General features: G+C 40.8%; 1 protein-coding gene across 1 annotated transcript in view; it reads left to right on the top strand.

The window, feature by feature from the left end:
* CHCHD6 (coiled-coil-helix-coiled-coil-helix domain containing 6) overlaps positions 1-14262 on the top strand; it is a 109817-nt gene that overhangs the window by 2026 nt on the left and 93529 nt on the right. Inside the window, exons 3-4 of the mRNA XM_041425828.1 lie at positions 739-793; positions 2049-2175. Coding sequence (XP_041281762.1) covers positions 739-793; positions 2049-2175 — 182 coding nt within the window. The remainder of the gene's footprint in view (positions 1-738; positions 794-2048; positions 2176-14262) is intronic.

The raw sequence follows: 14262 nt of genomic DNA, 5'->3' as shown, positions 1-14262 counted from the left end.
CTGCCTTGTTGTACATGCACAGGGTGTATAATGTGCATGGGTGAGGGAAGTGCTGCTTTGTATTCTTTGGAAAGAAGCTCCCAGGGAAAGATAACCCATCCAAGCACAGCTGGCTAAGTGGATGATGAAAACTTGGTTTCTGAACTTGACTTTATTTACATGTCAAAAAGCTATTTGATTTCTATTGGTTCTCAAATAGGCTTTGTTGATCTATATCAGCAGTGTGGATTTGTTTAAGGCATCCAGACTAAAATGGAGTTGGGGAACTAGGCCTTTGCTTTTAGGGATTTGTTTGCTGTCAGCCTATGTCTTTCCTGAATGTAGATTTAGCTTTATGGCTGACCTGAACTCCATCAAATAATTTCATCTTCACTTGTGGAATCCCTTTTAATTGCAAGGAGAGGAGGTGGTCAAGAGGAAGACTTACTGGAACTAGAGGAAGGAAATGGAAAGTAGATCTACAACCATGCTCATATTTCAGTATATATAAGGGTTTGAGGAGTTAATATCCTCACATAGAAGTTTTCTGTAGCGTGGTTTATGCAGCATGCCTGTTTGAAAATGATGCTGTTGCTGTGTCTGTTTAATAAACTCACTCTATCCATCAAACTTAAATTTTCTTGACTTTCTTTTTATCTTGATGAATAATATGAATATTTCTTAAAATAATCTATGATGTGATGGAGGACTACATTTGTAGTACTATTAGTTGTCACAGGTTTCTCTTTTCCTTTTTAGAAATTCAGCCACCAAAAGCAAGTGACTCTTCTGCAGAGCAGGAACTCTACAGGAGGTGAGGTGAAGCTCTTGAAAAAGACAACAGTTTAGCTCATTTGGGAATGTATCTATGTATATATATATGTCTGTGTTTTACTTCAGTCTGAGCATAATGAGTGTGTCTTTGACAGAAGCTGAACATGAGCCCAGGTGTGTCCAGGTGGCCAAGAAGGCCAGTGGCATCCTGGCTGTGTCAGCAATAGTGTGGCCAGCAGGACCAGGGCAGGGATTGTCCCCCTGTACTGGGCACTGTTGAGGCCACAGCTCAGATCCTGGGTTCAGTTTTGGGCCCCTCCCTGCACAAAGACATTGGGGTGCTGGAGTGTGTCCAGAGAAGGGCAAGGGAGCTGGGGAAGGGGCTGGAGCACAAGTCCCCGTGGGAGTAGCTGGGGGTGTTCAGCCTGGAGAAAAGGAGGCTCGGGGAACCTTATGGATCTACAGCACCTGAAAGGAGATTGTAGCCAGGTGGGGTCAGTCTCTTCTCCCAGGTGGAACAAGTGACAGGACAAGAAGAAATGGCCTCAAGTTGTGCCAGGGGAGGTTTAGGTTGGGTATGAGGGAAAATTTCTTCACTGAAAAGGTGGTCATGCACTGGAGCAGGCTGCCCAGGGAAGTGGTGGAATCACCATTCCTGGAAGTATTTAAAAGGCCTGTGGATGTGGCACTTTGGGACATGGTTTAGTGGTGAACATGATGGTGTTGGGTTGATGGTTGGACTTGATTTTTTCCATCCTTGATAATTCTGGGATTCTATTCTATGATTATGTTTTAGTACCTGAGAATCCCCTTTGAAGCCTTTTTCAGTTCAGGGCTGCTTCTCTTAGTGCTGCTGCTGCATGCATTTTGTGTGATTTGTCTTTCCTGTTTAAGAACCAAAGAGCAGCATTGTCAGCCTGGCTGACTCCTTTTATTGTTGTATGTCCCTTGATCTTTTCCAAAGCAGTGACTATTTGTCTGGCTCACTGCTTCCTATTTTCACTGTTTTCAGGTGATAATTAAGTACTTAATAGAGCTAAATATAACTCAAGTATAAGCTTATATGGTGCTATGCCTGCTGTTGTTGCCAGAGCTGTACCTCACTGGAATTGCAGGTCGTATTTAAAGTTTGTTGCACTTTGAATTCCTGCTGATTGTGGGATTGTGAGCAGATTTTGTGTCAAAGAGATTCTGGATTTGTGTTTTGGCTCTGAGCAGGGGTGCTCCATGACAAGCCATGACCCTGTTGGCAGAAGTCTGCTGATGACCTTCCCTCTCTTTTGATGCTCATGCAGGTATATGGAGGAGCAGGCACTGGTCCAAGAGGAGCTGCTCCGGCTGGCCAAGAGAGAAAGGGAAGCAGCCAGCGAGGCCAAGGAAAGGATCGGCATTATTGAGGAGAGGCAGAGAGCAGCCCAGCTGGTGAGTAACAAACCCCCTGCTATGTTTCCAACCTGCACAGGCTAAAATGGCTCTGCTAGAGGGCATTCATTGAATGTCATTTCTGTGATGAACTTAGAAACTTGGGTTGAGGCTGAAACATTCCTCACCTCCCTCATCACTTAACATTTTGGCTCACAGTGCAGCTGCAAGCTCCACTTAGAGCATGTCACTCCCTGCTGCCAAGGCATGAACAATGGCTGTGCTGGGGACAGCTTTACCTGTGGCAGGGAGTATGGTGTGTGTGCATATGATCCTTGTCTAGCTACAGAGAACTCTTTTTGAACTCTTAAGTGTATGAAATAAATGTTTCAATATATACAGGATCAAATTCTGCTGACCTGTTATATCCTGAGACTTTGCTCTGGTTTTTTTCTGGGGTATAATAGTGCATGTACACAAATTAATAAAAAGTAATAATGTCTTCATTTGTTTGAGTCTTTTATAAATCTGGTAACAGAAGAACTGTTATAAAACTGTCAAGTTTGTAACCTTTGTAGAAAAATTGTAACCTTTTGAAGAAAGTCTAGGATTGATTTTTAGGGACCAGGAAGCATAAACCCTTTTTTGAACATACCACTGACTCCCAAACCAATTTCTTAGTGCCCAGCAGGCAGACTTACTTTTGGGGACTTCTTGCTGCAGCTTTTACTGTTAGTCAGGCACCTTGGTGTTATGATGACCCATTGGGTTGCTGTCATACCAGTGCTGAGAAGAGCAGTGCTGGAGGCAGAAGTACAGTGAGATGAGGCTGAGTAGAGCAAGAGGCTTTTATCAATCACTACAGTACACTGGGGTTGTCATTGGTGCTTAATGTTCACATGATACTATTTTATATTGTTTTCTTTTCCATACTGCCATTCCTATGGTGTACTGTCTGTAACCAGTGCAGATTACTGGAGCTGCCACCTTTTCCTGACCTGCAGTGGTGTCAGGGTCTGACAGCCAGGTGGGGCCATGCTTGCCACAGTGAGATCAAACTGCCCATTCATTTAGACTGTGCTGTTAAAACTTTATTGAGAGGACTAGACCAAGGGAATTCTCCTTGCCTGGTGCAAGGAGAAAGGATGGTTAGGGAAAAGACAGACTGGAGCATGAATAGTCTTTATTGTGCTTTTTTCATCCTACTGATCTGTAGCTTAACCAATGTATGCTTGATTCAAGTGAAGAATCCCATGAGGTTTGGGGTTTTTTTAATATGTTGAATGCTAACAGGCCTGGTTTACCCAGGGAAAATGTGAAGCATTTAGAGGTTATAATATAAAGATATTTTTGGGGACTTATTAACATTTATGTAAGAATGGTGACAGTGTTTCAAAGAAAAGGTCTTTTTAGCTGCAGTCCATCTCTGACAGTGATCCCCAGCAGCTGCTGACGGAGAGCATGAGAACACAGCAGGTATATAACAGTATGTCCCACCTATACCCTTGCAAATTCTGATGTTCTAAGACTTAGGGCTTTGAAAGCAAGAGTTTGTATTTTCACTTCGGTGGTTAACAGTCTTTAAGGAAATTCTCTTTTGTGAGTTGGTCTGTTTGTGGTTTTGGACCCAACTGTACTTTGTCTCTGTGATAAAGTTTGTGCATGATTGGATTGGTAGGTGTCTGAGATTGCTCCCCTAGACGGATACAGCTTGTGAACGGCTGCTGTGTGGCAGGAAATTTCCTCTTGGCAGATTGGATTCTGACCATGGGGTGCTGGATGATTGCTGAGCTTCAGAGCAGTGATATCTGAGGCTGGTGACTGCTGCTGCTCTGCAAAGGACACCTGGGTCAGCAGGTGCGGTATTAACACTTTTCACTAGAGAGAGAATATTCTCTTTATGAATGCAATTAACTGGCTTCTGTAAGAGCAAGGGGAAGAAGAAGTTGGTGGATTTGTTGTCCCATCTAAAGATGTGACTTTGCTCAAAGTAGAGCCCTGCCCTCCTGCAATGAGGTGGAGTGTAATCCTGAAGAAATGTGGCTAGCAGAGTCGTGCAATATTTGTGAAATGCAAAAAGGACATAACTAAAATGAGTTGGGACCTGACTGCTCACATACAAAAGTTGTTTTATTATCTGAACTAGCTTTCAGTCCTGTAGTGTTGCATACCCAGATATTATATACTTGATGCACTGTAAAAATCTGATTAGGGTCCCCTTATAGTAAATAGTGACCACAGTGTGTTTTCTGAGAATGTGGTGAAAGAATGAGAAACTGTTACATTTCATTGCTCTTTAACTATCTCTTGATCAGTCATAAATTTAGGATCCTTAAAAAAAATGGGATAGTCTAGTGTGTCCTTGCAAAGACGAGGGCAGAGCTATTGTTTATCAACTTCTAGATACCTTCCTAAAAAGGAACTGTTGTGGCCAGACTTAAATTATCCCTATCAGACTTGCTTTATCTCAGCTACTGTTTTCTTTTGGGCACGGGTACCTTATTGTATTGACTCAATCCTACTCAAACCATGTCTGTCCTTTGTCTTCTAGTGTTATCCTCCTTTATTATGAATAGGGCTTGAGTGTTTCTTGCTCTTCTAGTTTTTAGCCCCAGCAAATGGGGAAAATACTGGGTATGAGGTGCTCGTCCATATCTTGTGTCAATCTTCTCTTTCAGGTAGAAGATAGTAGAGGAACTCAAGGCATCTAGGGGTAATCCAGGTGCAGATAGCAATGGAAATTATCTGCTTACATTTATAAGGGAGAAACTTCCAGGGTTGTTTTTGTTGTTGTGACCTATTAGGGAAATGAGATTAAAAATGGGGCAATTCCCATGAAAGCAATAACAAATGAATAATTTGCTTCTTAAGCAGCACTTAATTTGGTAAAAATTGAAAACCATGCCACGTATAATTAGAAAGTTTTATTCATTTTTCTAGTATTTGCATTAAGATCTTGAGCTGCCCTGTGCTCTTAACATATCAATACCTCAGTGATTAGTAGCTCTTTTTTGTACTGTTGTCTGCAGCAGTGCTGGAACATTCCCCTGTAACCATACCACTTGTATAAATCCAAGTACCATAGCTGTATTTTGAAGTGATTTCATTGTGGTTGTGCTGAACATTGCATGTCATTTAATCTGTTCTTTATGGCTTTCACTCACAGACTTTTATTATTGGGAATATTGCTATAAGCACTTCAGTGTTATTGTATGGTGCACACAAAGAGAGGGTGGACTAGAATTAACCTTTGATATGGGACTTGCTGTCAGCTTCTGGGGCCAGTTACTTGATTTTTATGGGGCAGGGTGCAGATTAAAACTTCTTGTTATTTTATTGTGGTTTGTATATTTTGTTAAACTAATTTTTTCTCCTTCAAGTGTACTGGTTTCAAGAAGGATTTAGAGTTAAGTACCCGGGTCCTTTTCTACATTTTTGTCGTGACCTTTCTTTTTCTTTTAATGACTTTGAAGAAGGTACTTAGCTTCTAGATACCTTAGGTTTTGAGTAAAACTCCTTACAGCTTTAGTTTAAGAAGCAAAACAGCTCTGTAAGTAATAGTGCAGCATTGACTTTCCTCTTTGAGTGAATATGGCTTTTTCATTAACCCGGGGGACTGGCTCAGATGGAAGTAGTCTGCTAAGCTGCTGTAGAAGAACTCTCCCCAATTTATATTAGAGATAAAATGTTTTGTTTGCTTGTGCAGCACTGTGGGATCATGGTGCTGAGTGGACTCTCTGAATAATTTAATGGCGTGGGTACTTCAACACAACAAGGATTATATGTACAGTATTTCAGAGCAAGGCCTAGGGTGTTTAACTAATGCTGGTGCCGTGCCTTAAGTCTCATGTGAAATACCCAAGAATTAACACAGCTATCTTTAAATCCTTTTCTATTTCTAGCATGCAGAACTTGCAAAGTTGTCAGTCAAGTTATTTAATTGCTTGACTATGTTGTGAATAGTCTCACCATTCCCCTATGTGAGAAATCTTTCCTTTTTCATTTCCAATTAATCAAAACCTCTTCTCTTAACTTCTTAGTTCTTTCGGGTTTCCTTTTTTTCCCCTTCTTCCTACCAAGAAAGGAAACTGCAAACAAAGCTGCTCTTTTTTCCTCCTTTTTGCTTTTGTAATTTCTGAAGGTTGAGCAGCATGTGCAGCATATGCATCAGGAGCCTCTTGGAGCCAGTGACTGTGTGCCTGATGGTTTTCACTGAAACCTTTAGGACAAATCAATGTGGAATGGGGATGGATAAAAGCAGAAGCTGGGGGGGAATAAACGCGATTAAGCGAAGACATCTCATTACTACTCTAGAAAGGGAGGATTATAACTTATAAAATAGGAGGATCTCATTTAGAGGCCATGTGCACTTGTGTTATCAGGACAGAGGGAGAGCAAATAGAATAAATGAAATTAATACTTTGAAAAGAAGCATTACCCGGATTTGAGCATTGAACTAATATGATTTGTGCAAAGCCCTGAAGTTCTTATCTCCATTAAATACCCCAAGGATAATGGCTTCGTCAGAGTTATTGACCAAAAGTTGTTGTCTTCCTTCTCACTTTGAAAGAATGAGTTCAGAAATGGGGTGATGGTAGGACAGACTTTGCACTATGACCAGCTGTTTCAGGCAAGACTGACGGGCACTGGCTGCTGTGTGAAAACAGACTGGGCAGAGAATTCTGGAAAGTTTATGCAGCAGTCCATGATGGATGATTTGTTATTCCCAGTGTTCCTGATTGTGCCTGCTCACTGGCTTGCTGGATGGCAACCTTTGCTTTCTGGTGGTTTCAGCATTGGACTGTTGTGACTATTGTGGCTCAAATGGACATGAAAGGAAATACAACAATATGGGTTTGCTTCAGGTTGCTCCAGTAGCTGATTATAATTGGTTGTAGACTGTTGAATTCTTTCAGATGATTTCTTGCCTAGATATAATCTCTGCTTTTCAGAGCCTCTTATCTCCTCTTCTAGATTCATAAAAAATGGGATGAAGGAAGAATGTGTGATTGGGAATGCCTTTGATCAAGCAGTGTGTTTTGGTAACGGTGTCACCTTGTGAATGTGGCATTCTGAACTCTTGGGCTTTGCTGTGGCATACTTTGGACACTTCCACCCTCGATTTAGTGTATATTTGGCTGCTGACATTTTAACCGGTGTGTTTTCTTCTCCATTTCAAAGAATGTGGAAGTAAAACTGCTTAAAATTACTGAAAACAGTATAAACGGCCAGTTCATAGATTGGTACAATGGAGGAGAATTTTGGTGTTAGGGAGTGATCAGATATTTTCTTCTTCACTTTGTGAAAGGGATGCAGGAATGATCCAATCAGCCTATTTGTGGAAAGTTTCCTTTATGTTCCTGGTAATTGATGAAGCTTTAAGTGAGTCTTGTGGGGATTTTTGCTGTGAATTGTTGTTGATCAGTGTCAGCAGTAGATGCAGCTGAACTGGTACTGAAGATTGTTTTAGAAACTGCGCTGAACATGATTTAGCTTGTGAAGGCTTTCGTTTGCTTTGTGATAAGCTGGGGATCAGCTTCATCCTGGCTGATTAGCCATAGGTAAGCATTCCTCGATTAACTGGGGTTTTGTTGTGTGTAATCTCCTACCATTGTGACAAGCTGTAGTGACCGGATGAGGCCCAGCAGTGGCATGGTGTTTGTCGGAACTGTGACAGTGTGGAGCCATCAGTGAAGTGACACTGCTGGTTTCAAGGTCAGGTCTCTATTGTCAAAACTTGTAATTTTTTTTCCTCCCTGTTTATTTGAGTTGATGTAATGAAAATTGTTGTCTCTGTGAGCTTTGCAGTATGGTTGGGAAACTGCTCACCTCAGGGAAAGTTTATTTGGTCCTGCTGGCTCTACAGCTAAAACACAGCACACTGAGCTGATCCCTTCCCTTTCTAAAGTTGTAAACCTGTGTGTAAAAAATAGGTTGGTTCTGGGAGGTGATATGGCTAACACATAGGGTTTGGTTTCCTGGCTTTTTATGCTCTGTAAATACTTCTTGATTAAAGTTTTTTATGGGTGAGGCAGAATACGTTAACTGAAATCTGAAAATATGGAGGGTTGTTTTAGATAATAGTGGAAAACGAGGAAAAAGCTCCCTCAGTTTGATTTTCATTGATGTTGCAGTTGTTAGCAACAAATATCTATATGTGTTTATGAAAGATACATTTTTTTTTTTAGATTGCTTTTTATGTTTTCTTTAAAAAATAAGTGGTGCGTTTAGTTATTAGAATCTTTATTACTGCTGACGGTGTGGGTGACACCAGTTGTGGGGCAGCACCTCCTTGTGAACATGGTTTGCTGTGGTCTGGCTCTTTGCAGAGCATTCACAGGCTGTGTGTCAAACACCCAGACCTGCCCTCAGTGCCTGCAGAACCAGGTAGGGTCCTAACCACGTTAGCAAGAGTGGCAGTGTCTTGGGCTGGAAGTCGCAATGCAGTTGTTTTTGATTGCTCTCACTAATTGACAGCTAATTCTTTCACTAATTAAATAAAGTTGCCTTTTAAATATGTTGATACAAATGGAAAGATGTATTTTTAGGTTTGAGACTTAATGATTTATTACCAAATGTTGCAAACCATTGACAGGGGGATTTAAATAGCTTCAGTCCTTGTGCATTGTATCCCTCTCAATCTTGCTGTGTGAGCCTGAGACATTCTTCCAGACTTTCTCTTGAAGAAAATATATTAGTATGTGGAGACTTTAAAATTAGTGTCTGTTATTCTGTAGTCTCAGGCCAGAACATCCCTCCTTTTCCCTACAATTGGGCTCCTCTTTGTCTGCTACCCTCTACTATAAAAGTATATTTCTTCAGTGAAAGAATTGCTTAGTGAAACCATTAAAACATTAAACATTTAAGGGATCCCTATAGAAAATAATCTTGAAGTGTTAAATGATGGACTTTGGAAAGGTCTGCATTAAATTTAAGCTTGGCATGGTGAGGATCTATCTACATGTCTTCTACCTCCAGCAAGCTAATAACTTCTGTTCTCTGGAGCATCAGTGAGGTCTAAATTTAACTAAAGCAATTTTGGAGAGTGTGCACTACAATAAAGGCAGAAATTGAAAACACAGCCAATGCAAAAGAGAACCTCCTCTTCTCTTGAGGGAAGGAGAAGGTGTTACCTGGATAAGGGTATGATTCTGCCTATGTAGTGCTTATTTTCCTGCTACTGCTGCTCTGATTTGTCAGACACTTATAGCATTTTTTAATAACTTCCAATTTCTGCAGCCAGTCTTTTATCTCCTGACTGAAGGTTAATTTGTGTTTGGAGAGTTTTTGTGGATTTCAGCAGCTGATGGTCGTTTGAGCTTCTCATTTTTGTAGTCTCTTGAGCTAAGGGACCTTATCACAAGGTTGGCCTTTTTTAAAATCCAACAGCTTCAACAAATTGAAGTTGTCTAGGGTGCTGCCTACTTCCCCTGTCTTGCCTTCAATTTTCCATGCCCGTATTTCACACTTTTTTTTTTGTCTACCAAGTTTATATACTCCACAGAAACTTTTTGAAAATTCATTTGTTCTGACTTAGGGTTACTGTAAAGCCATTTCATCATTTAAGAAGTAAAAGATAAGATTAGCCTTCATTTTCCCCTATGTATAACTACAAAATATTCAATTCATAAAGAAATAGGAGAACAATATGTTGATATTTTTCTGTGACTGGTCCAGCAAAACTAGTACTGAGTCTTCTTATTTTGCTGTCAGACTACTGTGTAGTAGAGAATTCTGCCCTAAATTACAGCTCATTGAGGGGGGGGATAAGCAGCACAAGACAGGCCCAAAGGCCATTCTGTATCTTAACTGTTCCGTGGATCACCACCTCTTCCATGCACTGTGGTGTCCCAGTTGGAATCACTGCGTTCCACCCCTTCATCCAAATACAATTTACCTTTCTCAAGCATAGGTAAATTACAGATTAAATTAGTAAACTCTTCAGCTAATAGGAAGATTCCTGATGGGCTGGAATGTATCTGTGTGATAGCACCTGTCAGTGCACAGCACAACTGGCATGGGTATTCCAGTGGGAATGCACCAGCTGCTCATGGTAACACATGGGCTTCTCCAGCTGCCAGAGCCAGGCCCAGCGGAGCAGGTGTGTCCTGGTCAAGATCATGTTTCCTCAAATACACTGTCTTCCACAAGTCCCAGTACAAATGGCTTTGTAGGTCAAACTGAGTCTAAATGGTATGGTCTGAGTAATCAAAATAAACACTGATGTAACTTTTTATTTCTCACCTTAAAGAATAGTTAAAGTGAGCTGATACAAAGACTAAGTTTCACTGAGGATTTTTCCGGTTTGTTTATTCCCTTTGCTACAGTTGGACATCCTCAAACCTGCCCCAATTTGCTGATATTTATTTTAATTCTTGCTCACTTCCTTCTTTCTCTGTCCATTTTTTGCTTTCCCAAAGCTGCCTCCCCTCGTTGTTGGTGTTATCGGGCGCGTGTGCAGCGGGTGAGATTGCAAACGCCGCCGTTCTCCGGGATCCTGAGCATCAGACAATGTTTTACACGGCGTCCCATTCTCTAGCTGGCTGGTTGGACATGATGTTGGTACCTTATCTTCACGCTGACACACACTGGACATTAATAGAAATACATTGCTGAGGCACATGTGTGGAATTTCAAGCAGCCTTTCTAGCTGTGCTTTAGATAGTCTATTGTGTGCTTAACCTCTTGGAAGAGGTTTTGATGAGAAAAGCATGATGTTAACTCTTGGCTGGCTGGTTGGACTCTCTCAGAGTTCCTTATTATAGTCAGCATAATATCCTCCTAATTGAACACTGCTTATCTGTTTTGGAGTTTCAGCAGGCTTAAACTTATCTTTCTATGGCTAGTATTCCTCCTTACTAATGCATATTTTTAGGGAAGAAATAGCTGTGTTTTGCACATGAGGATGAGGTAGGAAATATGTTGCTGCAGAAGGAACTGAGTTGCCAGCACCTTTATGTAGCTTTGTCTAAAGTCTGTCCCTTTATTATTTTTGGCTCTCTGATTGTCGTACATCAGTGAAAAAAATGACCTGGATGCAGCTGCTTCTATTTGCCAGGAATTCTTTCTGCTTTTGGAGCACATCAGAATTTTTATTGTTTTCTTTGTGCTGTATCTGTATACTTTCTCTGCTTGTTTGCTGTGGCCATCTGCAATTATCTGTATTATTTATGAGTGCTGAGTAAAACATGACGGAAAGTAGCTGCTTAAAAGGGACTGTACTAAAGGAAAGGAAATGAGCTGATGACTTTGATTTTTAGACAATGAAAACAGAACACCTGCAAGCTTGTGAGGAAGGGAAGGAATTCTAGTTAGTATTTCTTTTTCCTGTCTGTGCATTACATAGTGGGTTTAGAGCCTTTTTAGCTTTCAAGACTTTGTGATAATGGGCAAACTTGAAGGATGATACAGTAGGAATCGAGTAAAAATTGATCAAACAGACTGAGCAGGGCTATGTATAATTACTGTCTAAAAGAAAAAAAGCTTAAAAAAAGTTTAATATTTACTTGAATAGAACATTAAACTAAGGATACATTTGTTAAATAACCAGTGCTCTTCCAATTAGGACTGAGGGCTTGCCATTTACATTCACTGCATCTTCAGCCTAATGCTTTTGCTGTGGAAAAAGCGGTTCACTGACTGGTAGATGATTTCAATCCCCTTTATTTTTTCAAAGATACAGGTTCATGTCTCTTCTTTTCTCTCCATCCTCTGAGCAGAATGGATTTGTTCCTTGGTTCACCTTGCTGTAGCTGTAATTGGCACTGTCAAGCTGAGACTCTGGCTGCCCCCCACCCCCAGCTTCCGAACTTCCAATGAACAAAAGGTTCCTTACAAAAGCTGCTCCCTTACCAGCTGAAGACTTGAGTAATCACTCATTTTTGTATTTTCATATGATATTCTCTCCTAGTTTAACAGCCAAATGTGGAAAAAGGGACATTGGAAATAAAGATATGTTAAAAAATGCCAAACCAAAACAACCAAACCCTCAAAAACAACAAACCACACAAGGCAGCACCCTGAAAAAAAAGCCAAATCAGAAAAACTCCTCCCAAAGCAACAATAACAACAATCACTATATCAGCTGAAAATAAGCCTGCATGTTTCTTAAACCCTTTTTCCTAATTTTTCAGCATAAAAGAATCTCAAGTACAAAAGTTGAAAAAGCATGAGAGCTTTAAACTGCAAAGCCAGATACAATTTTAAAGATAATGAACATCAGTCCAGCCTATAGTTTTCTATCATTTAAAAAGTTGTCTCCCCAGCTGCTGTGCTGTTTCCTGTTCAAGACTCAGCATTTTGCAGTGTAATTTTTCAAAGCTTTGTGTTACTGGAGGTTATCATAGAGTTCTGTTAAAAAGCTGCTTGCCTGTGATTTCCTGTTAAACAGTGATCTGCAAAAAGAGGTGGTTCCATGGTCAAGTAAGATTTCGATACTGTTCCTTTCCTGGGAACAGAAGTGGGATGCATCAACACCCTTTCCCAGCTGATGACTGTTCAGAAGCCACCTCTTAGGCCACTGCCCTTGTTCCAAATTGTGCTGAATGTCTAAATGCAACATTGAAGCTGTTGCTAACCGCTTGAATTTTCTTTTTTTCAGACTGGTTTAGAAGTAGTCCATCAAAATTTCATGCATCTGGTGTAAAAATAAGAGTTTTCATTGTAATTAATCTGGGTGGAGTGTCAGTTTGTGCCCAGATTAAGTGGGGACCATTACCTGTGCTTATGCTCCAATGTCATCCTGCCATAGCAGGCTTTTTTTCTGAGCTTAATAAGGAGTATGGTAAGGTACCTGCAGGGAGAGAAGCACTAATGGTCTTAGCTGCCATTCTCCTCTGTGCGGATGGGACTAATGTGGTTGATAAATACTTCCCTGCCTCAGGCCTTGCAAGTGCAGGCTGCTCCCTTAGGAAAGAAAGTAGCTCAAGGCATACCATGGGTGTTTTCAGGTGAGATGGAACCAGCTAGACAGAAGAGATTTTCTGCAGCATAGAGGAATTTTAATCCCTCTTAATTTCAGTGTTTTACTGTGAGGTATCTTGGTGAGCAGGTAATGGTAAGTGATAGGTTTTTCTGAGCACGTGCAAGCTTAGGAAAAATTTTACCTTTTACCTGTTTAAAAGTTGCATCTCCTTTTTGTACAAGAAATGTATCTTACTGGGCATTCTAAAACTGTAGCAAAAGTTCAAATGATTATAAGAAGGAGTAACAAACTTTCATGTAATCAGACTAATTTCCTCCAGTTGCTTGTTGCCCAGCAGATGTTGCTGTTGAGCTTGGTTAGGCCCCACTGCAGGTCATCCACTCCTCTGCCTATTCCGAGCTATGATGCAGAGTGATTGGGAGCTAAGTTTCCTCCTTGAAAATTCATGTCATCTACTGCTAAGTCAATACGCTGTCCAGAAGCTTAAGGTACATCTTGTAGAGGAGTGTGTGTAAATAAATACATGATATTAGAATGTCTTTTTTGACCCATGCATTATGTTTTCCACTTCATTACTGACTCTGAATTCTTGTCAGACTTTCTGCTTTCATTACCAAAGCTATTTTGATAGCTTGGTTTTTATAATTATTTTTGAAGGAGAGTTTTTTTTGGGCTTTTCAACTGAGCCTTTAGGATGTGGTTGTGCAAAGGGAGTCTGATAAACAATCCACAAACAGCATATCCTCATCAATATCTCTTTGAATGTAGGGTTTGGGAAAATCTATCACCTGCCTCATGCAGAATCTGGGAGATGAATTACATTTCTTATTTGGGGTCAAACCCACTGCTCAGTCCAGCAGCTGCTCTGTGTGTTGATCTTGCAGCAACAAGCACATCTGTGCTCTGCTTTGCAGTTCTTTGGGGTGTGATTCTCGTTGTAATTCCCTTTTTTTGGAACTAAAACGTGCTTAATGTGCACCTCAGTTGCCTGCCAGCAATGATGCCTTCGCTGAGTTCATACAATTTCCCAGCAGTGTCGAGACCATTTGGAAAGCAGCAGTGAGTATTTCCTGAAGGTGGCACTGAAGGGACGCTCATGAAGTCTCCTTTCCAGGGGTGGAGCAGGAACTGCTGAGCCCTCAAATTGCTTGCATACCAATGAACTGTCTCAAAGTTTTTGCTTATTTGTTTTCCTTCTGACTCTAGGTTCTCCAGGAGTTACC

Source organism: Onychostruthus taczanowskii, unplaced genomic scaffold (assembly GCF_017590055.1).
Source record: "Onychostruthus taczanowskii isolate IOZ18803 unplaced genomic scaffold, ASM1759005v1 scaffold9, whole genome shotgun sequence".
Lineage (NCBI taxonomy): Eukaryota > Metazoa > Chordata > Aves > Passeriformes > Passeridae > Onychostruthus > Onychostruthus taczanowskii.
The sequence above is the reverse complement of the archived record's forward strand: the minus strand, read 5'-3'. Positions and strand labels throughout refer to the sequence as shown.